General features: G+C 31.1%; 1 protein-coding gene across 1 annotated transcript; it reads left to right on the top strand.

Annotated features, from left to right (window-relative positions):
• The first annotated feature begins 551 nt into the window (after nt 1–551).
• LOC127700623 (conserved oligomeric Golgi complex subunit 4-like) lies at nt 552–26657 on the top strand. Its single transcript, XM_052204171.1, has 22 exons — nt 552–663; nt 5005–5087; nt 6149–6263; nt 7179–7280; nt 8668–8740; nt 9947–10140; nt 10479–10635; nt 11383–11489; nt 12085–12137; nt 12777–12873; nt 13522–13567; nt 14563–14681; nt 15410–15495; nt 15823–16042; nt 18260–18322; nt 19012–19068; nt 19312–19458; nt 20425–20508; nt 21698–21799; nt 23655–23783; nt 25556–25647; nt 26155–26657. Exons 1-22 carry the CDS (start codon nt 553–555, stop codon nt 26195–26197), a joined length of 2280 nt encoding a protein of 759 aa, XP_052060131.1. The 5' UTR covers nt 552; the 3' UTR covers nt 26198–26657.
• The last annotated feature ends 1092 nt before the right edge of the window (nt 26658–27749 follow it).

The following is a 27749-nucleotide window of genomic DNA, read 5'->3' as shown; positions in this document are numbered from 1 at the left end:
TCAAACATTTTCTAGGGAATTGTTTTCGCTTTAAACAATTTATCATATCCAAACTGATATACATAAAATAAACTAAAATTTTTACTATATTCAATCACAAAAAAAAACCAATTAATTTGACGACCAGCCGGGAAGATAACATTTGCGACATTTTTTTCAATTCTAGAGGGTAGAGAATCAAACTCAACGAAACAACAAATCCAATATGTGTTATACTGTTCTGTAAATTAGTAATCTATTTCTTTTTATTTCCTGAAAGTTATTGAGTCTGAATATTTCTGACCGTGAGATTTAGCTTTTTTCACCAAAAAATAACTTTTAAAACTGAACATTGCATGTGTATACATTATGAGCTCTTTCCTATAAACATTGAAGAATAATCTGTAGCATATATATTTTAGTCTCTATCCACATAGATTAAGTTGTTTATTTGTTCTGAAATACATGTGCTATTACTCTCAACAGTTGTAATCACATTTGTGTGTCCGTGATTGTTACTATTTGTTTTCATGTAATGATTTGGTTTTTAGTGATACAATTAATATTTTCAACATGGCGGCGGCCAGGACCGATGCCACGTCCGTATCCTCGTTGGATACGGTTGAAAATTTGACAGATATCGACAGCATTAAAGCTGCATTCGATAAATATTGCGATGAAGAGGTAGATTTTTATCACATTATCCAAATCACAATCAGAAGCATTGACTCACAATGCAGAAATAAACGAAAGAGTCGAACCGGCTCAACAATAATATTGTGAAAAATTATACATGGATGGTACCAGCGGCATTCGAGCCCTCAATCTGGGGATCTAAAGGCGCACTCTAACTAACTAGCCAAAGAAGATCTCCCCTAACTGAATTAGACTGCCTTAACTATCTTTATGTCTCCAGTTATACAACACTCTTCCCCTTTTCTTTATAATTTTTTCATGCTGCGTAGAATTATACTGCCTTAACTGTCTTTATATCTCCATAGTGTTTTATTAAAAGCAATTTAGCATGGAGCGACGCCATGCCCTTTTTTTTCGGACGCCATGCCCTTTTTCTTCCGAAAAATTTGACGCCATGTGCCCTTTTTTTGCATGATCGAGATCGGGTCGCAGTATGGGTTTTTGCGCTGATCGAAGGGTGACAACCACAACGAAGCATTGACTAAAGAGTTCGTTGCATGTTATTTCACTATGAAGACAATTTTTATCACTTCAGCGAGACTCTCGAGTCATCAAATCATTCTAACTTTCGGCAAAATAAGTTTGTTACTTCATTAGAATGTGATGAAAGTTGTAATCCATTTATTGCATTAAAAACATCATATTCCTTTCCAAATTGCATGCCAAACATCGTTTATTTTTGTAAATTTTCTTCGTTCGCCATTGAAATATTTGTACGAAATACGGATTGGAGTCGGGATTCAGCGGAAACGGACCAGCTATGAACGAAATCCGGATTCTTACGATAATGACTACGGATGCATGAATGGCACATATGACACTTTGTTAAATTTATATATCTTTTTAATGAGAAACACTAAATTTCATGAACATGATAACAGAGTAGTTTTTTTATTGAATTTTAATTGATATAACAACTTTCTTTTATTTTTTGATATAAAATAAAGTTCTTTTTTATTAGTGCTAGATATTTAGTTGGTAGTTTCTGACAAGAGCACTAATATAATTGTGCAACTAAATATGATAAACTTAAACAATTTTGAATTTGAACTGTTACTTTAATTGTATACCCAGGAATGAATTGAACAATATAAAAAAAATAGGATACATATGGCCCTTTTTATTATAGTAAAACCAAACATTGTAGGACCTCGAGCAAAAGGAGCACTTCTCTTTCAAATCTCACCACTTCTCCTTATCAGTTTCAAAAAGAGAAGTCACTTCTCCCTATGATTCTGAAGTAGTGTGAGCCTTGAATATGTGTAAATTACTATTTTACTTATGTGCTCTATTTGGTATAGTCGACGCGCAAAGTGCCCTTTTTGTAAAAAAATTACCATGCCTTATTCAGTTCTAGATAAAACACTACTCCAGTTATACAACACTCTTCCCCCCCTTTTCTTTTTTCATGCTACATACTGGTCATCCTTTGGAGCAGCTCCACTACTGGACAAACTCTGAGTCTTTCACTCAGCAACCCTCTGGTCAGTTTCTTGCATGTCATCAGACATGTCATGGTCATCCCTAATGACCTGGTTAAACATCATTACGCCTACTACCAGGTATTCACAGACACTCATATGTGCCAATAGGAGAAGCTCTCAGCTGTGATATTGTTAAAAAAACGGATGGTACCAATGGGATTCAAAACCCTCAATCTCAGGATCTAAAGGCAGCAGTCTAACGGACTGATCATAAGCGAAAGAAGATCTTCCCTAACTCAACCAGTTTGACTACCTTAGCTTTATATCTCCAATTACAATTTATACAACAATAATTTTTACCTGTCGCCCTAAGTCAATTCATGTCAAATCAAATCAAAAACTTTATTAAATATGTTAAAAGTGGTATGTCACAAAACAATAACATAAGCTCTTTGAGCTTTTACAACTGACAAAAACATACATATAGTATACATGTTCATGACATTGATTATATCTTTGACTTATAAACTGAACATGATGGTATTCCTCTACAATTTGTGGCAGATGTTGTCTTTTGAATGATTACGACATATGCATAAGTAGCTTTTTGAATTAGAATTGCTTTTTTTTTTCGTTTCCATTTATGTACATGATGTAAATATTATGTGGAAACATATCTTGAGTTATTGATAATGAAAAAAAAAGTATTAACAAAAATACTGAACTCCAAGGTAAATTCAAAAGGGGGAAGTCCATAAAACCTGACAAAATCAAACGTTAGACTATATCAACCAACGGATAGAATGGAAAACAACTGTCATATTCCTGACTTGGTACTGACATTTTCCAAAGAAAAAGTGAGTTAAACCTGGTTTTATAGCTAGCTATACCTCCCACTTGTATGAGAATTGCATAATCATGTCATTTTCATCTGGCATTGTATACAATAATCAATCAATTGTGAATAAGCAACATACACTGTCAAAAATATTGACTGAAATACAAAATGAATTTAACTATTCAAATTTTCAAAAGCTTTATTTTCAGACAAATATTAGCATATAGAGAAAACACACAATGTAAGCTGTATTGAGCTTTTATATTGTCTAATTAAAGACAACACATTTAAAACATGCACATTAAAACAAAGCAAGCATACCAATCACACAAGAACTATATTATCAAACCAAATCATGACATGAAGCATACATACATGTATACAATGTAATTAGCACTTAAATGTCATTAGGTTATAATCATGGTTATTCTATGCTTAAAAATTTTAAATACAGGAAGCAATCATTAAAAGCACATAAAGCTTGTTTTTTAAAACACATTAGTAGTTTTAGCACATTTATTTAAAACTCTGCCTACAGAGAAAGTCCAGTTACAATTTACCTGCCCCTGAAAGAGGATGTACAATTTAGCAGTGAAAATGGGTGAATTATGGTGTCTGTTAAACTATTCTGCTATTTATATATATCGCAGTATCACTACTCCATGATAGTAGAACCATCAACCCTAAGTTCTCCTGTTTCCCGATGCTTTGCCTGAATGCCCCTAAGGCCTAACTGTTTTTTTTTCCACAGCCGCAGCGGAGGGGGCATTAAGTGTTACCGTTGTCCGTTAGTACGTACGTCCCAAAATTGGTTTCCGTTCTCTAACTTTGTTTGCCTCAACACAAATATTATGAATCTTATACACAATGCTTATTACTACAAAACACAGATAAAGTGTGAATTTGGGTGGCTTCACTTATACTATTCTAGAGTTGTGCCCCTTTATAAATGGAAAAAATTGTTGTATATTTTGTTTCTGTTCTGTTACTTCACAACCATATATTATGAAACTTATACACAATGCTTATTACCACAAAACTCAGATCAAGTTTGAATTTGGGTGGTGTCACTTTTACAGTTCTCTAGTTATGTCACTTTATAACATTATATGCAAGTGGGGCATCATCTGTGTCCCATGGACACATTCTCCATTTATTTTACCTATCATGTCAAATGGTTTCAAACATTGCCATTACCATGATTGATCCTTTTGTTTTATTTTAGAATGTTTTGGTAAACAATGTTTTGTATAAGCAATTAAATGGTGATTGCATAATAAAAATGATACATTTTTGTAGGTAACCTTTCATGACTCATTGTCCTCATCAAAAACAGATGACCATGCCGCTTTGGGCATATGATATGAATATATTATAAAAGCATTCCTTTTTAAGATTTATGATGCAAACACTAAGTAGCTATTAAAAACAAGAATAACATAAATAGAACTTTGGAAAACATGGCAAAGGTGATTTTATTGATAATTTCTTAGATTGGACTTACTTATAATATATTTATTGTATTCTCTATAAAATAGACTTTTACTGACAACCTATCATCTTCTCTTTTTACTTAATTAAACCATTATACATGAAAAGGTATTACAGGAATCACCAAAAATAATCCACTACAGACCACAAACACCCAACCCCTCAGAAAAAACAACAACTAACAACACATGGTGTAGATGGCCTGACTTGGTACAGGTACAAAATGTTGTGTGGTTAAAAACAGTTTTTACGTGCTCATAAACCTCCTTTGCATGTATATATGGCAATCATCATGCCAATTATATGTTGTTCCTTTTAAAATGAAGGAAGAAAATGTTCATCATCTTTTGAGAAAATACTGTGCCTTGACAAAAATTTAGCAGGAATGTCTGAATGGTCTTTTATTAAAAAGCCTTATATTGTTTCAACCATACAAAATGAGAACTCTGAAACTATAGGGTCAAACCCTTCAACTTCATAGGAAATTTACTCCAAATATCAATGAACTCAGAAAGGATTTTTTATGCTAGCCAAAGTTAGTTTAATAAGCATAAATTTATTTATTAAATTTTTCAGGTAACCATTAATGCAGATTTGGAGAAGCTCATAGAAAATCAAGGTAGATTAGAGAACAAAATGGGAAATATGCATAAAGTTATGTAAGTAACTCAATAAGTATTAATTTACAGTTGGGGAAACCCAAGGCTTGTTTGATGTAACAATAGTATGTAGAAAACCTGATTGTAGGTGCAGGATGCCAAAATACTTCATTAAATACTAATATTATGCAGCTATTGAAGATGCTTGAAATCTCTGACATTATTATGATACAGTCTCTTGTCATTCATTTGTATAAAAACACAAAACAGGAACAAAATAAGAATTGTATATATATATATATATATGTTTGTGTTGTTTGTGCTGTATTAAGACCCCTCTACCAAGAAATTTGTTTTGCATGCACACGTTTAAAAATTGCGGTTTTTATCCAACGCAATCATAGGTTTGAACGTTGTTTTCAATTTAGACTTGTTTATATATATGTATTTATATATTCACACCTTAAACATAGAACAAAAGAAGAATTTCTCACAAGAAGCCCTTTATTGTTTTTTTATTCAGCAAGATTTATTGATTGTTGTTTGCTTTTTAATGTCCAGTGGTTATTATTAAAACATAACATAAAAATACAGTAATGTATAAATTGTAGGTTGAAAAATATGATCATATGCCGGTATACAAGCCAAATTGATGAATTCAAAGATAAATCATGCGACGGCCTAAATTATTTAAGAACCATCTACATATAGACATTGACACATTAAATGCCTACCTATGTTAAGATAATTGTAGAGCATTTCATGAAAGAATTATTTCAAATCTAATAGGAAAATTTAGTCCTTTTTGCTTCCAAATGGTATTAGACATGTTCAAAAGGCAGCCATTTTGATTAGAAGACACTAAAGAATTCTAAAAAAACATGTGTTTCACAATTCTTAGTGTACAAATACATAAGGACTTTTTAAAATATTTTTATTGAATTTCATAGCAATGCCAACTGACTGGTTCAAAATATACCTACATATATTATCATTTTCTGTCTGTCCTGGAGTATTTTAACATGGAACATACCACATAGCCAAACCATGTTATTATGATAACTGTCTGTTACTGTAGAATTGATAGTACTTGACTGTGATTTTGTTTGTTTCTTTTTCAGTCCAAATATTCAAATACTAGAAACAGATTCAAAAAATTTATCAAATATGGTAGCCTTTACCTCAACACTTGCAGAGAATGTCAGTAGTAAAGTCAGACAACTTGACCTTGCTAAGGTAAACAAAATTTTAGTAGTTAAGTCAGACAACTTGATCTGGCAAAGGTAAACAAAATGTCAGTAGTAAATAAAGGCAACAGTAGTATACCGCTGTTCGAAACTCATAAATCGATAGAGATAAAAACAAATAAAGTAAAGTTAGACAACTTGATCTTGCAAAGTTAATCAAAATATCAGTAGTAAAGTCAGACAAATTGATCTGGCAAAAGTAAACAAAATGTCAGTAGTAAAGTCAGACAAATTGATCTGGCAAAAGTAAACAAAATGCTGACAAATTGATCTGGCAAAAGAAAACAAAATATCAGTAGTAAAGCCAGACAAATTGATCTGGCAAAAGTAAACAAAATAAGGAAAACGTTTACTAGGTTTTTAACTATGAAAAGTATTTTCTATGAATTAATTGAGGTTAAAGTAAACTTTAAACAGAAATAGACTTGCATGATTGAAGTTTTTTTTAATGTATTCAGTTGAAAAAATTATTTCTTGACATAAAATTGAAATTTTCCACACATAGGCAAATCTATAATTCATTTGAGGAGAATATTTGTAATAAATAGTAAACTATCTACCTACTGACTAACTCTTAAAATTTGAATTGGATTTGATTTATTGATTGATACATGGCTGCCTAACATCCATCAGAAAATTTACAACCATATTCAGGAAGATAACATGATAATCATGCTAAAGAGTTATGAATATGCTCTGATTTGTACTGACTTGACATGCTGATTCAGGTTTTTAATATATATGCTAGTTCACAATGTAATAGTCTGCAGGAAAACATATCACCCTATTCAGATAAATTATACTGACTCCAAGCTCACCAGTCTGCACATCTAAATGCCTCTATTTAGCTTATTCAAAAAAACACTTTATGTTTTAATGAAAATATGTCCTGTGTTTATTTTAGAGTCGAGTGACATCCTGTATTACAAGAGTGGAAGATATTTTAGATCTGAAATTTTGTACAGATGGTGTACAAACAGCTTTACAGAATGAAGATTATGAAAAGGTTATAGATAAATAAAAATTATAAACATTTCTTATCTAAGGATATGATATGAAGATTTATTTGCATATATGAAGGGAATGACAAAATCATGGTAATCCTTCAGAACTGTTTTGGAAATTACCTAGTCAAATAAAAACATTCAGAATAATTTGTTATCAGAGTCCTAAAAAATATCCATTCAGTAACATCACGTTTTCATGGTGGTATGCAAACAATGCAGTCATCTTTAGTCCTGTATAGTCTGAAATAGTGAATTGTGTATGGAACCAACTTCCTCGTAAACATGAGGATTTCTTTTAACAGAAATAATTTGCTATTTTAAAATCTACATGGATATTGTAAATATAATCAGCTTTTCCAGAATCAACAGGAAAGTTTTATTTCATTATTCATACTCTAAAATGAAAAGAAAATAATATTATATATATTAAAATTATTTTTAAAGATATGTACCAAAGTTTTTATACACCCGTCAAAATTTTGACGGGACATATTATGGTATACAAATGTCCGGCATCCGTCTGTCTGTCTGCCCGTCCGTCCGGCATTCACATGTCGCACCGTAACTCGAGAACGACTTATCCAAATTTCATGAAACTTATAATGGTTGTTTCTTATGATAGTCAAACGATCTGTATATTTTTTGGTGAAAATAAGATTAAAACTTTTTGAGTTACGGGACTTTGTAACTAAAACAGGGGGTGTGTTTTTTTCACATGTCGCGCCGTATCTCAAAAACAATTTATGATTATTGCTTAAAACTTTACACACTTCTTGGTTATATTAATCTAAAGATCTGTATACTTTTTGGTGGTGATTCAAATTTTATTTTAAAGTTATTGAGTTTTTTATAAAAAAAAAGGGGGGGGGGGGGGGGGGGGGTTCACATGTCGCGCCGTATCTCAAAAAAGATTTATGATTATTGCTTAAAACTTTACACACTTCTTAATTATATTAATCTAAAGATCTGTATACTTTTTGGTGATGATTCAAAATTTTATTTTAGAGTTATTGATTTTTTATAAAAAAAGGGGGGTTTTCACATGTCGCGCCGTATCTCAGAAACGATTTATGATTATTGCATAAAACCTCACACACAAGACGACAGGCGTATCATGCGCTCATGGCGCAGCTGTTTATTTATATTTCCTAAATTGCGGATTGAAGCTATCATAATCTTAAATACTGTTGCAGATGTTGGTAACAGTAAAAAAACTTAAGTTTGTGATTTCGATAGTTTTAAGAAACCGACGAAAATTGATACCGAACAAATTGTAATGAATCCACAGTAAAAGTTTACATTTCAACAGCACTGTCACACTGAAGCACTCCAAATCCTGAACAATATCACAGCCATGTAAAATTTGACTGTTTATTACTTTTTCAGGCTGCTAGTCATGTACACAGATTTAGAAATTTAGATGAGAATGTACTGAGAATGTCCCTAACCAGTGGTGAAAGTAAGATTATAATGATGGCAACAATAAAACTTTATGTAAACAGCTGTACATTAATATGAGGGTTGATGCCCAATTGAGCATGAATTCATTGAGTAATTAGTTATTTGTGTCGAAAGGTCTGTTGATTTGAGAACCCAAACTGAAAGTTTTTAAACCTTAATTTTATGATATAAATGTACTATTGATTGATTGATTGTTGGTTGCTTAACTTCCAGTGGCAATATAAATGTACTATCATTTTTAGGTAAAATAATATCAAAGGTCAGATATAGTACCTTGTGACATATTCATTGAAGTCAAAGGAGAATAAAACATTTAAAAATTACAAACTGTCCTGAAAAAAAGGGCGCAAGATACCAAGGGGACATTCAAAGGTTTAAAGTGAAAGTGACAATGAGAAAGCCATGGATAAAAATGAAAGACGACTAAGGACAAGTCCACAAAACATTACATACATGTAGAAAAAACTAAAGACTGAGCAACACAAACTCCACCAAAAACTATTGGTAATTTCAGGGCTCTGGAAGGTTAAGCAGATCTTGCTCCACTAGTGGCACCTGTCATGTTACTCATGATAAGTATTATAACGATGTTGTTGGGTCTTTATCTTCAGGGACAACAACCATTTTTATGATGTAGGTAGGACAGCTTAGCAACATTTGGGTCTTTGCAGAAATAATGTGACCATTTAAAAATTGCATATTTAACTTCTGGAAAATAAATATTTTCTTCAATGACATCATTTAAGTTATGAAAAGTATCTGATATGTTAACTAAAATAGTGTTAATAAAAGTGATAGTAGATAAATAACTAAAGCATTCATATAAGAAATAGTATATTATTAATATGAGGATTTGTAAAGTCTTCTTGATATCTCATGTTCCTAATATTACATGTATATGTAATACATACATAAAATTCTAGTTCAACAAATTGTTTTATACGAAGAAAGACAATTGTGATATTTCTTGCATATGAATAATATATTATGTGTAAGTTGGAAACTTACAGATTCAAATAAAATTCCACCAAAAATATAATGTAAAAGATTATCCAACCACCTTAAAAAAATTTAAATTATGCAAGTCATGATGCACCAGACTTTTATCAAGTTTATTTACTTTATTTTTGTATTGTATTCTTTATGACTTTATAACATTTATTTTGTATCTTTATATATACACATGATTTTTAATGTGTTTCAGGTGACACACTTGACAACTCATTTAAATTGCTACATGAAGCTGAAAACAAACTGAAATCCATTGTCAATTCCAAGTTTGATTCAGCTGTTCACTCAGGAGACAGTGCATCAGTAGAAAGATTTTTCAAAATATTCCCCTTGTTAGGCCTCTATGATGAAGGACTAACAAAATTTGGAAAATATTTATCCTCGCAGGTAAAATTATTTACTTCTTTATTGTGTCACATGACACATTGGGATCACTAATGTTGTATTTCACTGTTGTTGACCGCTTCATGCTTTGATCTCTCACACACCCACTTTCTGTATACCTATTCCATAAAATGTTTAATGTGTTGAATGAACTATTAAAATGATTTTGTTACTCATTTTTTCGGTACTACTGGGCAGTATGATTTCATATTTGGTCAGACCCCTACTTCCTGTTTGCCAATACTTTGAATTACAATCAACTGGAACTGCAATCAAATTTAAAATGCTCAGTTTTGCATATTTAAGACACTTTCTTCTTAAATTGGAAATTATTTTTTAAGCTTTCAGACACTGCAGATAAAAGTATGAGATTAGCTGAAGCAATGGGTTCTGAAGATAAAAGAGCCAATGTAATGTATGCAGATTTAGCAACACAGCTGTTTGAACATATAGCTAAAGTTGTAGAAGTTAGGCAGCCTATAATTGAAACATATTATGGTATGTATACTGAAGAAATCCCACCTAATACACAAAAAAAAAAAAAGTCAATAAAAGTAGAAAAAAAAACTCATAATTTGTTGTTGAATACTTGTAAGATTAGTTTTACAACAAAAGATTCTCCTTAAAATATAAAATTATAAATCTTTATACAACTTTGTGAATAAAAGAAGGAAAAGGATTAACTAGCTTCCACTGCCATTTGATGCCAAATTTTGGTACCATTCTTATTGTATAAAAAAAAGTTCCTTTTTCTTCATTAATTAAAGAAATAAATATTCAAAGGTAATATTAAAAACTGTTAATATTGGTAAATTCTGGATTTTTTGTTATAACTCCTGTCTTGCAAAATAATTCATATTTTTATGTATAAATCTATTTTTTGGATTAACTTAATCTGAAAAAAAGGAGAGATGAAACCAAGGGAATAATCTTGTATCTTGAAAAAAACATTGAAAATAAACCCAAGTCTGTCAGTCATTACAGTTATTCAAATTGATTACATCTCATTACACCTTTGTGCTTTTGTCAATATTATAACATTGACAATGCTGAATTAATCACTAGTTAATGATTGATATTACATAATCTCATTTTAAGTGATGCATTTAGAAAAATATAGAAATTTTGTTGATTAGAAAAAATCATGACCATAATGAAAAGAATCAGTTTTAGTATAATGTGATGTAAAGACGTATTTATACTTATATTAGTATATATATTTATTTTAGACTTGCATATTTTTAGGTGCTGGAAGACTTTTTACCTTATTAAAAATATTGCAAGTTGAATGTGATCGACAATCAAGAAAAATTTTACAACAGTTTAAAACAAAAAGGAATTTTGATCATGTGGTGAGTATACATATAGTAAACTATGCTGGTCAGTTTACATAGTTACATCATCCATTTTCCATTAAGTAAATGTCATATTGTTGGGATTGATAATAGTCAGTTGCCTGATGATTTTGGAAAGTTTTCAATGTGTCATTCTATAGTTATGGGACTTTTACCATCTAATTTACAATTTTTTTTCACATGTCGCCCACCGCCATATGCTTGGATAAATTTACTTCAAATTTGTTCTGTTGTTGGGATTGGTAAAGTAAGCTTCTTTTCAATTTTGAAAAATTACCATTTGTGCCTTTTCCGAGTTAGAGACTGAGGCAGAGTATCCTCCTTCAAGTTTTTTCCTGTAGGTCTATTCTACTGTTCAGGGCGCATGCAAATATAAATGAATAGAAGAAACATTAATTGTAACTTGAGATTGCTGATAAAAGTTTTCACCCAGTAATTGAACTGGCAAAAGAAATAGTTTAACATTATACTTTCACAAGTGTTTTGGTTATGTTTCATGTGAATATAGGCAATTCAGTCAGCTGTTTTCATTGAATTTTAAATTTTAATTTGTGTCAATTATTTATTACACAGTACATATGATTTATTTTAGGTGCAGCAAGTTCAACAGTCAACAATGTTTCAGAAACAACCAGCTTCTGAAAAGTAGGTATAATACAGTTTTCCTTATAGAAAAAAAAAGATCAGAGCAGTTTTTGGCTGCATAAATGCCATAATATTGTGTGATTCATTTTATTTCGGTCATAAATTGGACTACACTTTTTACACGGTACTAGCTTAGATGAGTCCATGCGTCTTGGATTCATGAAAATTGGACTTGATTGAATGCTTTAAAACATATGAGTTTCAAGCACAATAATACTATGAGCTGTGTCTAAAAATCATATTTTAATTATAAAAAAAAAGATATTAGTTTTCTAACTCTTAATTTCCTCCCTTTTTGTTTGATCAGAATACTTAATTGATGAATAAACCCTGGTTAAAGCATTGACTATGTTGATAATTTTGTTTTTATAAGTGTTGATTCACCATGGCTATCATCTGAAATTTTTTTTTGTCAGAACCCTGTCCTTACACAGTCTTAAAGGTATCCTTATTGTAATGACAAATTTAATTGTAATTTATCATTTGATTGACTGTCAATGACTGATTGATTATTGTTTGCTTAAAATTCCAGTGGAATAAATCATTTACATCACAATATAGCCAGTAAGCAGTAATTAATCAGTCAATATATCAATAGATCATTTGAAGATATAAACTAAGATATGTTCTTTGTTACAGATATGAACCAAAAGGTTTAGATATTTTACTATCAGAAGTTGTTTTACTGAATACAAGAGCTGAATTGTATTTAAGATTTATTAAAAGAAGATCCACAGTAAGTTTCATGCATTTTTTGTGATTTAACGTAGTTGATATTATTTTTGTTCATGTGAAACCAAGGCCATGTCAGGTATTGAGATCACTTGCTATTGTTTGTATTCTCTTAAAATAATTGTTCTTAAACAAATGAATGTGAAGCAAATTTGGAAAAAAATATATATATATTCGTGGAGTAAAATGAATATGGATTCCAATGATGTATGAATTATCTACTTGAAATGGATCCTTTACAATTTCGAGATAGAAACTTGCTGCGTTAAGTCCATGGCAGCAATGTCCATGTTTATCTATACGGACAGGGCTTGGACTTCCCACAGCCCCAACAAGTTCCTAAAGATGTCAAAGCAATCTCAAACTTACCAATTACATGCCTGGAGTAACTAAATTTATGATATATTGTTGGGGTTTTTTTTGCAATAATATTGAGTGGCAAATATATCAAGTGCATTCAGGTCAGATATAAATTGACAAAAAATTCAAATTGTAGGTTCTGCTAAAGTGGTTCAACCAGGATGAAAACAGAAACAATGCCATAGAGACAAACAATAGTTCTCAAAACTTTACACATGGCCATAAATAAGAAACAGCCATTATTAACTTAATAAAAACACTAAAATTATATAAGTTACACATTTAATTTCAGAATGATATTGAAGCAGGATTTCAAAATGATGTGGATATTGTAAAAGGTGAGTTGTTACATTTGTGTAATTTTGAGGCAATTATCAAATTATTTGATAGCTGTGAATGACATAACACCAGTACTAAAGACTAAAGCTTTTATATGTTGCTCTTATACTGTTTCTGGAGCTAGATATTCATTTTGATTCATAAACAGAAAGGCTAGACATGGTACTAAGACAGAAAAAAATCATACACAAATCCTGATAACATTAGGATAATGAAAAGAATATCAAGTAATTATTCAGAAAATCTTTTTATAACTTGACATACTATGAGAGTTTATAGATAAATCAAAATGATTTCAATATATTTAGGAAGCTCCTTATTTTTTGATCTATTTTATCCAATGTGAACATTTAAGCCAGCATATAAATGATGTCAAAAGTAGAACATGGCAAAATTATAGAAACAAAATTGAGAATGGAAATGGGGAATATGTCAAAGAGACAACAACCCGACCAACGAGCAGACAACAGCCGAAGGCCACCAATGGGTCTTCAATGCAGCGAGAAAATCCTGCACCCAGAGGTGGTCCTCAGCTGGCCCCGAAATAAAATTGTGTACTAGTTCAGTGAAAATGGACATCACACTAAACTCCAAAACATATAAATGAACTAAAATTAAAAAACATACAAGACTAACAAAGGCCAGAGGCTCCTGACTTGGGACAGGCGCAAAAATGCGACAGGGTTAAACATGTTTTGTGAGATCTCAACCCCCCCCATACCTCTAGTCAATGTAGAAAAAAGAAAACACATAGCAATACGCACAGTAAAACTCAGTTTAAAAGAAGTCCGAGTCCGATGTCAGAATAGGTAACAAAAGAAACTAAGCAAAATGACAAAGACTATTTTGGTTTTGATAAATACATGTCACAAAAATCTAATAACAGATCTATTGGTCTATCATTGATCAAAGTTTAAATTGATGATTATCTATAAAACTAACAGTAAATTGTAAATAATTTATAAGTTTTAAGAAACTCTGATATATTTTTCAGAAAAAGTAACCGATGTAGATACATTCCTTGATAACTGTGATTTAAAACGTTTAATGCAGGAATTAATAGGCAGCTATATATTGATGGAAGAATATTTTATGAGGGAAATGGTATTAAAGGTAAAAATATTTTAGTTTAAGCTTAAAAACTGAACTATGCAGTCCGTATATATTATTATTCTGATATTGTGGATTCGACTTTCAACTTTTTTTATCCTGTGCATGAGTGTTAGAGTGGCATTTAGGATAAGATGAGGAAGAGGGTAAGGTTTATGTACATTTAGGGCTATATGGTGATGATGCCTTAAAGTATAAGATAAGTCTTTGATTCCAGACAAGACACAAAGGTGGGTTGATGGAAAGAAAGACTAAGTTTGTGCTACAGAGGATAAGTATGTGAATAATAAAAGTTACATATTTGTGGATTAAAATGAACAATATAGTTGACTGGTTCTGCTCATAAAAAATCAGTTTAATACAGGTAAAAAGATGATTTACATATATTTTTAATCTATGACATGAAATCAAACAGACTTACAAAAATCATCATTTTAGGATTGGATGTGTTTGTCTGTGTTATGTTTACATCAGGTCATATGACCTACAGAATTCTTCGGAGATCATCTCAAAATTCATTATAACGAGTCCAAGCATTGTAAATTGTTTCTTTCTGACTTTTTGTAATTTCGATAGAAGTTTTTGTACGTTTTAAGATATTAGAATTTTGGTTGAATCTGTGAGCATTAATTTGAAGCTAATGCCCCTTTAAATATGTAAAGACCTTTCATGATCTGTTTTATATAATTGCCTTCTGAAGGATTAATGTAAATATATGTTTTACTTTATAGGCTGTTAGTATGGATTCATTAGATACAGGTCAGCCCACATCCAGTATGGTTGATGATTCTTTTTTTATTGTTAAAAAATGTGCACGGTGAGTTATGTAATTTGTTAGATACTAGTATGCATTCTGTCAAACTTTTTTCTTTACTTTTCATTTAATGAAGAGTCGGAAGATACCAAGAGGACATTCAAAACTCATATGCCATGCCAAACAATGAAAATCGATGAAAAGATCACAGAACACAACAATGAAAACTAAAGAATGATCAACACTAATCCCACTGAAGTTATATTTCACTGGTATTATTCTTTACAGAAATGTTCTTTTTGTTCAACGGCTAGCTTAATGCAGAAAAATTATCAAGTATTTAGTAAATCAAGATATCTACTAAATTTATCTGAACTTTGTGTATTTCAGGCGATCATTGTCTAGTGGGAGTGTTGACGGTGTTTGTGCTATGTTAAATCATGCATGTACTGTTTTAGAACAAGACTTTAGAGAAGTGTTACATTCTCGGATACGTGTAGGATTTCCATCGGATCAATACTTACATGTAGCTTATAACATGGTGCAATCTAGTTTACAACAAGGAAAATTACAGAGTTCAGATACGGAGAAACAAAAAACACAGTTTTTAGTAAGTTATTATATATATAATTGTACCAAATAATTCAGGAAATACATGTTAGCAGTACAGTAAAATTTTCATTTAGTTATACTTTTATAAAAATGCAATTATTCCATAAAATGAAGTGAACTTTACTACAATTTGTTACTGATAAAGTGGAAGCCTTTATGAATTACATCACAGAGGCATAAGCCTGTTAGTAAGAAAACAATTTCCTAATATAAATATGAAAAAAATTCTATTGGAGTGTATTGGTACTGGTGTTTTCTCAAAAGACCTCAGTAGTGAAACAAAATACTTATCTCATATAAAAATAAGGAGATATGTTATGATTGCTAATGAGACCACTATCCAACAGAGACTAAAGGTTGATGATGTAAACAACTTAAGTCACAGTAAGATCTTGAACAATGAGCAAAACCCATAAAGTCTGCTATAAAAGGCAAGAGCATGGCAGAATATGAAGCATTTCATAGTGTTGTTCAGATGGTCGGAAATCAGTTGGTTGGGCATGGCGATATCAATAATCGATTGGGATTTTGTTCAATCGATTGTCGTTATAGTTTCCGGACTTTTGGCATATCAACTTCCGGTCCGTTTCCGGTATGCATTTTACATCCGCAGTCAAACAAATTGTAACGAAAAATATCAGTCGATGACAATAACAATGTCAAACATAATCAAAGACATAACCAATTTCTTTCTTTATAACTTTGGTAAAAGCATTGACTATACAGATTGATCGTATGTTATTTAAAATAAATAACTTTTTATGAAATACTTTCTTTCAATCCCGGTTCTTTTTACTCAAGAGCCTACATGAAATCATTCTGATTTTAGACAAAATAAATTTTTTGCTACATTAGAACGTGGTGCAAATTGCCTTTTATTAATGTTTTGTCCATTTTTTGCGTAAAAAACTTCATATTCCTTTCCAAATAGCTTGTCAAACATCGTTTAATTTTTGTAAACTTTCCCGGTTTGTCCGCCATTGAAACATATACGACTCACGGATCGAATACAGATCAGCTATGTATGAATTCCACATTCTTGCAATTGTAAGTACAGACGCACGAATGACACAGCTGACAGAAGAATAATGATCACAAAAGTGAATAATAAGCATTCTTCAAGAATTAACAGACATTGGTTGGATCCCCTTTGTTAAATGTATATATTTAAATGCAAATGCATTGTTTTATTTTTTGATTAATTTTAAATTGCTTAAAGTTTAATACTTTATATATCTTTTTTTAATGAGAAGCATTCAAATTTGCATACAGCTATGTATTTGAAATTATAATGTGAGTAATACCATTGACATTTAGAAATTTTAGTGTCATTGTTGGTAATAAATGTTGTAATTATAAGACAAAATATGTTCACTCCGAATCTGGATTCTAATTGATTCACTCTTTTAATTGCTAAATAAAATATGAAAAGGAAACAAAAGATCAAATATGAACATATAAAACTCTACAATGATATGGAATATACGCATTAGACATGTACAATGTGACTAAATGCATGATTTCATTTAAAAAAGGGCAAGGTATAATGATGCGATTATAACCAATAGTCGGTTAGTTGCTGTCAACCAATAGTAGTAGATAATCGGTTGGTAATTTCAACCGATTATCCAACACTAGCATTTCAACAGAGAAAACCAATGGCCTGATAACTAAAAAAATAAATGAAAACAAATATGTCAGACAGTAACCAAAGAGAACTACTGAATAACAGGCTCTGGACTTGTGATCGGGTCATAAAGAATGTGGTATGGTTAAACATGTTTGTGAGCACTCAACACTCCTCTAACCTGGGATAGCTCTGTTACAGCATAACATAAGAACAAACTGTAAAATGATTTGAAATGGGCTTGACTCATCAGATTGTCACTAATGATTATTCCAATAAAACATACATGGTACCCAGGGAAGGCATTTTGATAATTGGGTAACCATCTATAGAGGCAATTCTCTTATGCTTTCACTCTACAAAAACACCCACCCATGGTTGAGATTTCAAAGTGCCTTCCCTTGGTCCCAAAGAAGACAAAAGACACGAAGTAAGAGTACTTGCTGTTACTGTCAATTTCAACAAATGAATAAAACATGTTTTCCCAGACTTAAACACAGTTTGTGTTACAGATCTCAATTAACAGTTTGTTTAAATGAAGCAGGCAAAAATCATTAGATTTACTTAACATAATATACTTTATTTCAGACCACATTAAATAATGCAGAAGCAAGCTGTGAATATTGTCAATCACTGAAGACCATGCTTGAGGTTAGTATGTACTCAATACGTTAGATATTTACTATATGATAACTAGAATAAGAACTTTGTGGAGTATGAAACCAATAGAGTCTGGTGGACATAATTTTAACCATTTAACATCTAGATATAGATGTAGAGTATATGTCAATGAGACAGCAACCCAGCATTAGCAAAAATTAAAAGTTATCTTAAGGTTTACATTTTACTTGACCACAATCAATAAATGTCCTGTAGGTGGTTCCATATATGATAATTTCAAATATCTTTATTTTTTGTATTTAGTCTCTGTGATTTACTATGATTGCTAGTGAGACAAAACATTATGGCACTAAAGAGTGAAAATCATCAATTTGAAATTGATCTCCATTTTGTCATCAGTTTAAAAGCATATTTAAATTTGACAAGTATTGGTTGAATGGTTCATAAGTTATTGTCACGTGAATGACATAAAGTGCAATTTTCCAATCTATCAAGGACCATAACTCCTAAATGATAAAAGTGAAAATGGTCAATATTGAACTTGAACTTCATTTTGTAATCTCTAACAACATATTAAAATTTGAAAAGCATTAGTTGAACGATTCATAAGTTATTGCATGGAAACTGTTAGCAGCCACAAAACCATGCACAGTAATCAATGCTTTAAAAAGAATACAAATGTAAAACCATTTATTTACACAAATTTGTTTTAATTCCAGGCTGAAGTTTCAAAATCATTTCACCAGAGTTCAGAACACACTAAAGCCAAACTTGAGGTAAGCTTTTGAACAATTTCACTGCTACATACTATATACAGTGTCCTTATATTGAAGTGAATGTTAAAGTCATTAGAAGCTATAAAGTTGCTTAAAGCTTGAAAACGTTATGCTGAAATCATATTCCGACTGTCAACACATGCATTAGATTGGTCAATCCATCAAAACTATCTTTATCTTTTTATTAAGTTTTATAAAACTGCACAAAATTTTATATTGACAGAAGGTTTGTTTTATTTACAGAGTTGTTTATCAGATTTAGGTGCTGCAGCAAACCGATTTAAAGATGTTTTAGAGTTTGGTTTTACACAATTACAGTCTAATGCTGTTAAACCTCGAGTAAAACCACTGGCAGATGGTTATTTGTCTACCAGTCATAATATTACAGAAGTAAGTTCAGTTTAATGCTGTTAAACCTCGAGTAAAACCACTGGCTGATGGTTATTTGTCTACCAGTCAGAATATTACAGAAGTAAGTTCAGTATAATGCTGTTAAACCTCGAGTAAAACCACTGGCTGATGGTTATTTGTCTACCAGTCATAATATTACAGAAGTAAGTTCAGTTTAATGCTGTTAAACCTCGAGTTAAACCACTGGCTGATGGTTATTTGTCTACCAGTCATAATATTACAGAAGTAAGTTCAGTTTAATGCTGTTAAACCTCGAGTAAAACCACTGACTGATGGTTATTTGTCTTCCAGTCATAATATTACAGAAGTAAATTCAGTTTAATGCTGTTAAATCTCGAGTAAAACCACTGACTGATGGGTATTTATCTACCAGTCATAATATAACAGAAGTAAATTCATTGTAATTTTGTTAATAGAAATAAGAAGATGTGATATGAGTGCCAATGAGACAACTTTCCATCCAAGTCACAATGTGCAAAATTAAACAATTATAGGTCAAAGTACGGCCTTCAACACGGAGCCTTGGCTCACACCAAACAGTCATAATATGTCATATATATAATATCTAACGTAAGTAGGTTACTGTACAATATCTTTATAAATATCTTCATTTCCTGTGATTTTAATAACACATTGTCTGTCACTCATACTACAAGTATGTAGCAGTAATTTACACTTAAATCTTCTAAACCTACTGTGGTGCTACATGCTAGCAAGAACCAAGTTAGGGGAATTATTGGGATTTAATGCCACTTGCCATAATTTCTTGTAATTTTCGTAGTGATTATTTTGATTGGTTGAGGAAATTGAGGTACAGGGATCGCAGCATATTGTTTATGATTTGAATCTCTCCATCTTTGCTCCTGCTCGAAAATATAAGAATTTCAATGTATTATATGTATTATAAATTTAACTACAAATTATTAAAAGTGTGTTTTATTTCAGGAAGACTTTTCAAATTTTGAAGCCAATGATCCTTGGGTCCAAAACTGCATTGTACAGTTAGATACTATGCTAGCAGCTTTTAAGGTGAGCCAGCTTTTTTATTCCTAGTGTGTTAAAGGTTTGAACTTTTAATCAGTTATGATGTTATAGTTATAACCTTGTTACCTTCAGATGTGTGAGATTCCCCAATAGTGTCCTCTTGCTAGTCTTAAATCTTAATAAGAGCCCTGCTGATACATAGGAGGAAGACCTTAACCATGTTAACTAATTTGCTTGTCTGTCCGTGCATCAGAAATAGTTTCTCCTCTCAAACTTTCACACCCCTTGGAGTTGGGTAATGAAAATTTTCATGATTACACACAACTACTAGAAAGTGTGTTACGTACAAGAAAGAAATAAAGGCAACAGTAGTTCGATTGAGAAAAAAACAAATCTGGGTTACAAACTAAAACTGAGGGAAACACATCAAATATAAGAGGAGAACTACGACACAACAGAAACACAACATTAAAATGTAACACACACAGAAACGAACAATAATATAACAATGGCCATTTTCCTGACTTGGTACAGGACATTTTAAGAAAAAAATGGTGGGTTGAACCTGGTTTTGTGACAGTGAAAGTCCTGTTCAAAAACTTAGATCAACTTAGTCACCCCCGTGCATATGTACAAAAAATTGTACTTTAGAATCCCTTGCATTTCATTAAAGGAACAATTAAATCACTTCTATGGTTTGATATTCCAATGTTCAACTTATTTAAAACATAATCCTGTAGAAAAGTGGAATATCACAAGTATTAAAAGTGCATCAGTTAGATTTTTGCAATCCTTTGTTATTGGGATTTTAAGCTATGTTGAAATAAAATAACCCTGATTACTTCTAGATTCACAGTTTACTTATTTACAGGAAGTGGGACCTCTGTAATGGCTTCCATCACATTATAAAAAAGAAAGGATATGGGGGATCCATCAATGACACAGCAAAAAATACAAAAAGCAAAAGAACAGTGTTTTTATTGCTGTTCATCATCTCAAATTCACAGTGAGGCCTTCAACATGAGCAAAAAAACTCTCACCTCATGGGAAGATTAAGACAGCCCCAAGCACTTGATTGAGCGGAATCTTGGCGAACTGACGATCACACCACAACTGAATTTAAAAACAAAGCCATGAAGTAATATGCCTCTTTTCTATCTCAATGCTGATGACCTGATAAATATGATATTTGAATATGCATGTGAAAATGATATATCGATTTCATTGTTTTCAGATATCTTTGACCAGTGGTAACTATGATAAATTTGTAAGCTTAATAACCAGTGAAATTACATCACAGATGGAAAAGGCAGTTCTGAAAACAGCATTTAATAGGGTAAGTTTTCTACAAAGACAGGATTAAGAGCAGTATTTAGAGCTATTTTCTTAATGCTTATAGTTTAAAGGTTTGGTTGGCTTGCTTTGCTTTGTTTGTATAAATGTTTGCTCAAGCATTATAATTAAGTTTGTCATCTGCAATCAATAGATAGGCGGGGTTTCAGCTTGTATACATATTATACTTAAATGTTATTGGATGTTAAGTATAATGCAGAATATAATGTATGTAAGCTGAAGCCCCGCCTATCTATTGATTGCAGATGCCAATCTTAATTACAATGCTTGAGCAAACATTTATGCAAACAAAGCAAGCAAGCCAAACAAACCTTTAAACTACAAGCATTAGGAAAATAGCTCTAATAGTGTTGTTTTTATACTTTGTCAGGTTAGTTTTATTAACTTCAAGTTGGACAGCAATTGATAGACTTCCACAATACAATTTGCATCATTACCACTGGGTTTTAGACCACAGCTCCCTGAACAACAGACTCCCATGGACCATAGCCACCATATATAATTTCAATTCATCCTTTCACTTATGAAATAATTAAGGAGAGTAATTTTAAACTTCTTTCAAAAAGAAAAATAGACCTGAAGTTAACAATTTGATTCATAAAGCACTACAATAATCAAAATATTTATTTAAAGCCATATGATACTTCGAATTTAACAAAAAAGATGAATATGTTTTATATACTTGAACGGCTAAGTTTTACTATAAAACGTGAACATAGATTTTTTTTTAGAAAATCCTTTATTTTTATAAGAACCTTTCAAAATTGTACTGCTATTGAATTTTTGTCGAGCCTGCGACTTTTACTGCAAAAGCGAGACATAGCAATCCTACATTCCGTCGGCGGCGTCCACAAATATTCACTCTGTGGTTAAAGTTTTTGAAATTTTAATAACTTTCTTAAACTATCCTGGATTTCTACCAAACTTGAACAGTAGCTTGTTTATGATCATAAGATAGTATCCAGAAGTAAATTTTGTAAAAAAAAATCCTGTTTATCTGTATTTTACTTTTAAATGGACTTAGTTTTTCTGCCAGTTAATATTACATTCACTCTGTGGTTAAAGTTTTAAAAATTTTAACAACTTTCTTAAACTATCCTGGATTTGTACCAAACTTGGACAGAAGCTTGTTTATGATCAAAAGCTAGTATCTATTTGTAAAAATTTATTTCCTGTTTTTCCGTATATTACTTATAAATGGACTTAGTTTTTCTTCCAGTTAACATTACATTTATTAGATTCATAAACCATCCTGGATTTTTACCAAACTTGAACAGAACTTCTTACAATCAAAAGATAGTATCTAGAGGAAAATTTTTAATAATTTTTCCCCCATTTTTGTTGAGCCTTCGACTAACAGCAAAAGTAGGCGAGACACTGGGTTTCGCAGAACCAGTACAAATTTTTACTAAAATTACTGTTATGATAAAGTTTAATAAACAAATGGGAACACATGGAAAATATTTTAAAAAGAAAACAACAAATAAACATTACTCTATCATCTCACTTGTTTTCATGTGCTCCATGGTTGTGTGTTGATTGTGCATCAAGGTAAAGGTCAATTAAATGTGTTACCAACACCTGAAAGTTAATTAACGGCCAAATTTTTCTATTAACAATCACCACAAGAAATACTTTTTGTCAATTATACTTTATTAATTTGGAATATAGTGTTATTAACTGTCTGTTTCTGTATTAGCTCTGTTATGTGAAGTAAAACTAAAATTCAATAAAATTATAGTAAGTATAACTATAAATTCTGGAGTGTGTATGAACTGTTAGTCTACACAAGAACTTTCATTTTCTTTTGATACAATTTCTACTAATTTTTATTACAGTTAGGTGGGTTACAGTTTGACAAAGAGTTGCGGGCCTTAGTTGGCTACCTCTCAACTGTTACAACATGGACTATTAGGGATAAATTTGCACGACTTACACAAATGGCTACAATTCTAAACCTGGAAAAGGTAAGTGCCATATAGATTCTCTCAATGAATGCCATTTTCATAGGTAAAAAAGTCTTATATTTAATTTTTAATCATATGACTTTTAACAAGGTTGGTTAATATTTGAAATATCACCAATGTATATTGAATGAATATAATTGAAGATGAGTATTGACATGCAGTGGTACCCTTGTGAAATATGATAAAAGTTAACTAAAAGTGTGTGAATTTTGTTAAAATTAACAAGATCCCATAAATTTTACAACATTGAGGTAAACAGCAAACCAGTTTCTTCATAAAATTGGTTTGTGAAAAGAACTAATGCAATCTACGGAGAAATGACATATCTAATGCATTGCTTAGATATCTGTTCTATACATGTTACATACATATAAGCATTTGCATTGTGTTCTTCAGATTTTTTATGGTAAAGGGGAAATAACCTAGTTTGACATTATAAAAATAAGAAGATGTGGTATGATTGCTAATGACACAACTCTCCGCAAGAAACCAAATGACATGGAAGTTAAAAAATATAGGTCACTGTACGGCCTTCAACAATTGCCTATTACAAATGAATTATACATATTATAATTATGATAAGTGTAATTTATGTGGTTCTGGAGGTCTCTTATTAAAACTGACATAATTTGGTGATAATAGACATATGCATGTGGATAAGATAGTGTTTCCAAAGTATATACTATCTATACAATACTATCAGTCCCATCGAAAATTGAATTTTTTTAACAGGAAAAAGGCCTTGTAACCACAAGAGTTTTACTGGACCTTCAGTTTGAATTGAGATATAATTTGATTACTGTTCCAGTTCAGATATATCAGCCACCTATAACAATTTTTACAAGAGACAGCACAGGGCAATGTCTATCATTACTTGTTGTGTCGGTTTCAAAAAGATACAGAAACAAGTTTTAAGAAAAAAACTAGCTGTGACTATACTGAAAGTGGTAATAGTAAATGAATTACAAGTTTTTTCTTGGTGAAAAGAATGGCAGATTTATACCAAACTTATATTCCTATGATCATATGTTTGAACTACTTACTGTTGATTCATTATTATTCATGGGGGACCAATTTTTTCGTCGAGTTCCTAGGTATAGCTTAACCATGAATTAAAATGTTCAATGAAGTGCAAATTATCTATAGGTTTGTATACAGACTATGGTAAAACCATGAAATCAAATATGCACGAAAATACAACTTTCCTCAATCTACGAAAATTGGTACCCACGAAAATAAATAAATCCCTAGTAGTTGTTTTGGTATACCAAGTGGTTCAAATAAGTTTTACCTAAACCTACAGTTGGGTCAAGATGTGCAATTCATTTCCCATAGGCAACAATGGTAGGTAGCCTTTTCTTCCATTCCTCTGTCCATATTGTAAACTTAAATATGTATGATGGCTCATTTCGAAGCTGACACATTTTCACACATGTACTGTAGTTAAATTTTCGGAGTACGAAATTGAGATTAAATTATTCACAAATTGGGCAACCCTGAAAGGCCCCACATGATGCCACTTTAGCAAGTGAAAAATCCTTATATTCACACAGTTAAATTCTCTGGAAATTCAGTTCTGTACAAATATTTTAATAGCTCCCAAGTTTTTACATCTTTATTGAACAGTAAACATGATCAGTTACTTTACAGGCTGTATGTTGACCTGTTTTGGTTTCCTGTGTCATTGAGTTAATGTCTTAGTTATGTATTCCACACACTACCTTTTACTAGTATTCATAATACCTGATCAGTTATATTCAACATTATTACAGGTAACAGAGATATTAGATTACTGGGGTCCAAACTCTGGACCACTAACATGGAGACTTACACCAACTGAAGTACGACATGTCTTAGGATTGAGGTAACTAATTTTAACCATTTGACTAATGTTACCTGAATTTAACTCTGCAATATTTTGATTAAATGCCAGACACAAAAATTTTGATTTTGAGTCACAAAATATTTTATCATTTATTGCATAGTTGTAAGACTGTGATATGAAGTATATAATCTGAAATTGTCCATTGGAAATCAGGATAATAATACATGTGGAAGTTACAATTTGAAATAGGTAAAGTAGAAAGGATCTGTAGCTAGGAAAAGATAAAGGAGTGATATACATGACACATAAATCCAGTGAGATACTACAAAGTAACCAATATACTAGCCCTTTTATTGCTGTCCTTATATCGTGATGTGTTTGTGACAATTTTCACAGTATGAATATAAATACATAGATATGACATCAGCAAGAATTTTATTTTACTTTTAAAAAAAACCCATGTTTTTACAGTTTAATTCATGTAATGTAATTGATATTGCCTGGTTTGGACTCCCAAGTTACATTTTTATCTTGTTATATTTACAGAGTGGACTTTAGAAGTGATGAAATCAAGAAATTAAAGTTGTGAGAAAGGATTGGGTTTTAATAATGTGTGTTATGATTGTATGTTTGTTTGAGGGATTTGAAATTGGAGCTATATCATTATTTATTGATCATATTATAATATAATATAAAATTTTTGTTATGAAAAAGAATTGTAAAGTGAAAGTGGTAATCTATCTATGCATTGTATTTATTTATGTTATTGTCATCAGGAATACGTCAAGAGAGGTTTGTGGTATTGACTCAGCAGTCAAAAATTAAGCTGTGTTGATTCATTAACTGTACAAAAAAAAACCACACAAATTCAGCAATGATAGGAATCTTTAACGCAAATCATGAAAATATAACATTGAAATCCAGGTTCTTACAGATTTATTAAAGTGGTACCATAGTAAGCATACACCTTTCCATTTTCTACTGATATGCCCCGCCCTCCTTAGCAACACATGGCAACCCAGCATCCTAGGTCAAGCTAATCAACAAAATGGCGGTCATTATGAACATTGAATAATAACAAAGTAAAGAATTTGTTAGAACAAATGTAAATAAGAACAATATTTTGTTCATATATTTGTTTTTGTGTTAAAGTATGATAAAATAGTTACTACTGAAGGGTTGAGAGATAGATTTATGACATTTTGAAGAATTTTGTCTATTTTATACTGAATAAACAAACAATTAAAATATTGCAAATTTCAAGCTATTGGATTACCCTCATTCCCCAAAAATGTAGTTTAACAACTAGATATACAATATAACATTGCATGATTGATATTCATAGATAAATTATGATTATAAATTACAGGTTTAATTAAGCATGGCTAATGAATGCTGATAAGTGTGTTTACTGTGTAGACAAACACAGCATGGGTCTATTTGTAAAACAAGCATCATTGCTCCAGTAGCTATTAGAAGGTTTATCAAATAACATTTAACCGGTTTTCTTTTTTTTATATCCATAGATAACTAATGATTATTAAAAGTCCTATCACTAAGTAAAAAATAAAGAACAAAAGAAAATAATTTACTATTTGCTTACATGAATATTTGGTCATTGTAGTTTGGTCTTTTTTTTAAATTTATATACAACTCTTGTCCTTAACAGGAATTTTTGCACATTGTACTCACCCTTTTTTTCAAATTAAGAAAATAAAATATATCCGATACTTCTCACTGAATCCTTTCCGTTTTTATAGTTTATACCAAAAAATTGAATAAGGTCAAGTACAATCAGCAAATACTCCCACTTTAGACCAAAGTCATATCAAAATTAAACATTATCTCACTTTTTATAAAGCATCTATTGAAATTTTTTTTTTTTTATTATTATTTGAGTTTCCCCTCTGTCTTATAACGAAATGCTAGCGATGAGGGCATAATTACATACATAAATACTTTAATTTTTATACATTTTGTACACAACAAGACTACGAATATCTAATTCACAACATCATTTCATTCAATGCAGACTTTCAGATCAGTAATTTCAATTTCCATCTCATTTCCAATGAGGTTGTATATAATTTTTCAACCAGATTAATTTTAAAGTGGGAAAACTTACACTACCTCTAAAATAA

The sequence above is a fragment of the Mytilus californianus genome, unplaced genomic scaffold (genome assembly GCF_021869535.1).
Source record: "Mytilus californianus isolate M0D057914Y unplaced genomic scaffold, xbMytCali1.0.p SCAF_5, whole genome shotgun sequence".
In the NCBI taxonomy this organism is placed as follows: domain Eukaryota; kingdom Metazoa; phylum Mollusca; class Bivalvia; order Mytilida; family Mytilidae; genus Mytilus; species Mytilus californianus.
This window is presented reverse-complemented; position numbering and strand designations above follow the sequence as displayed.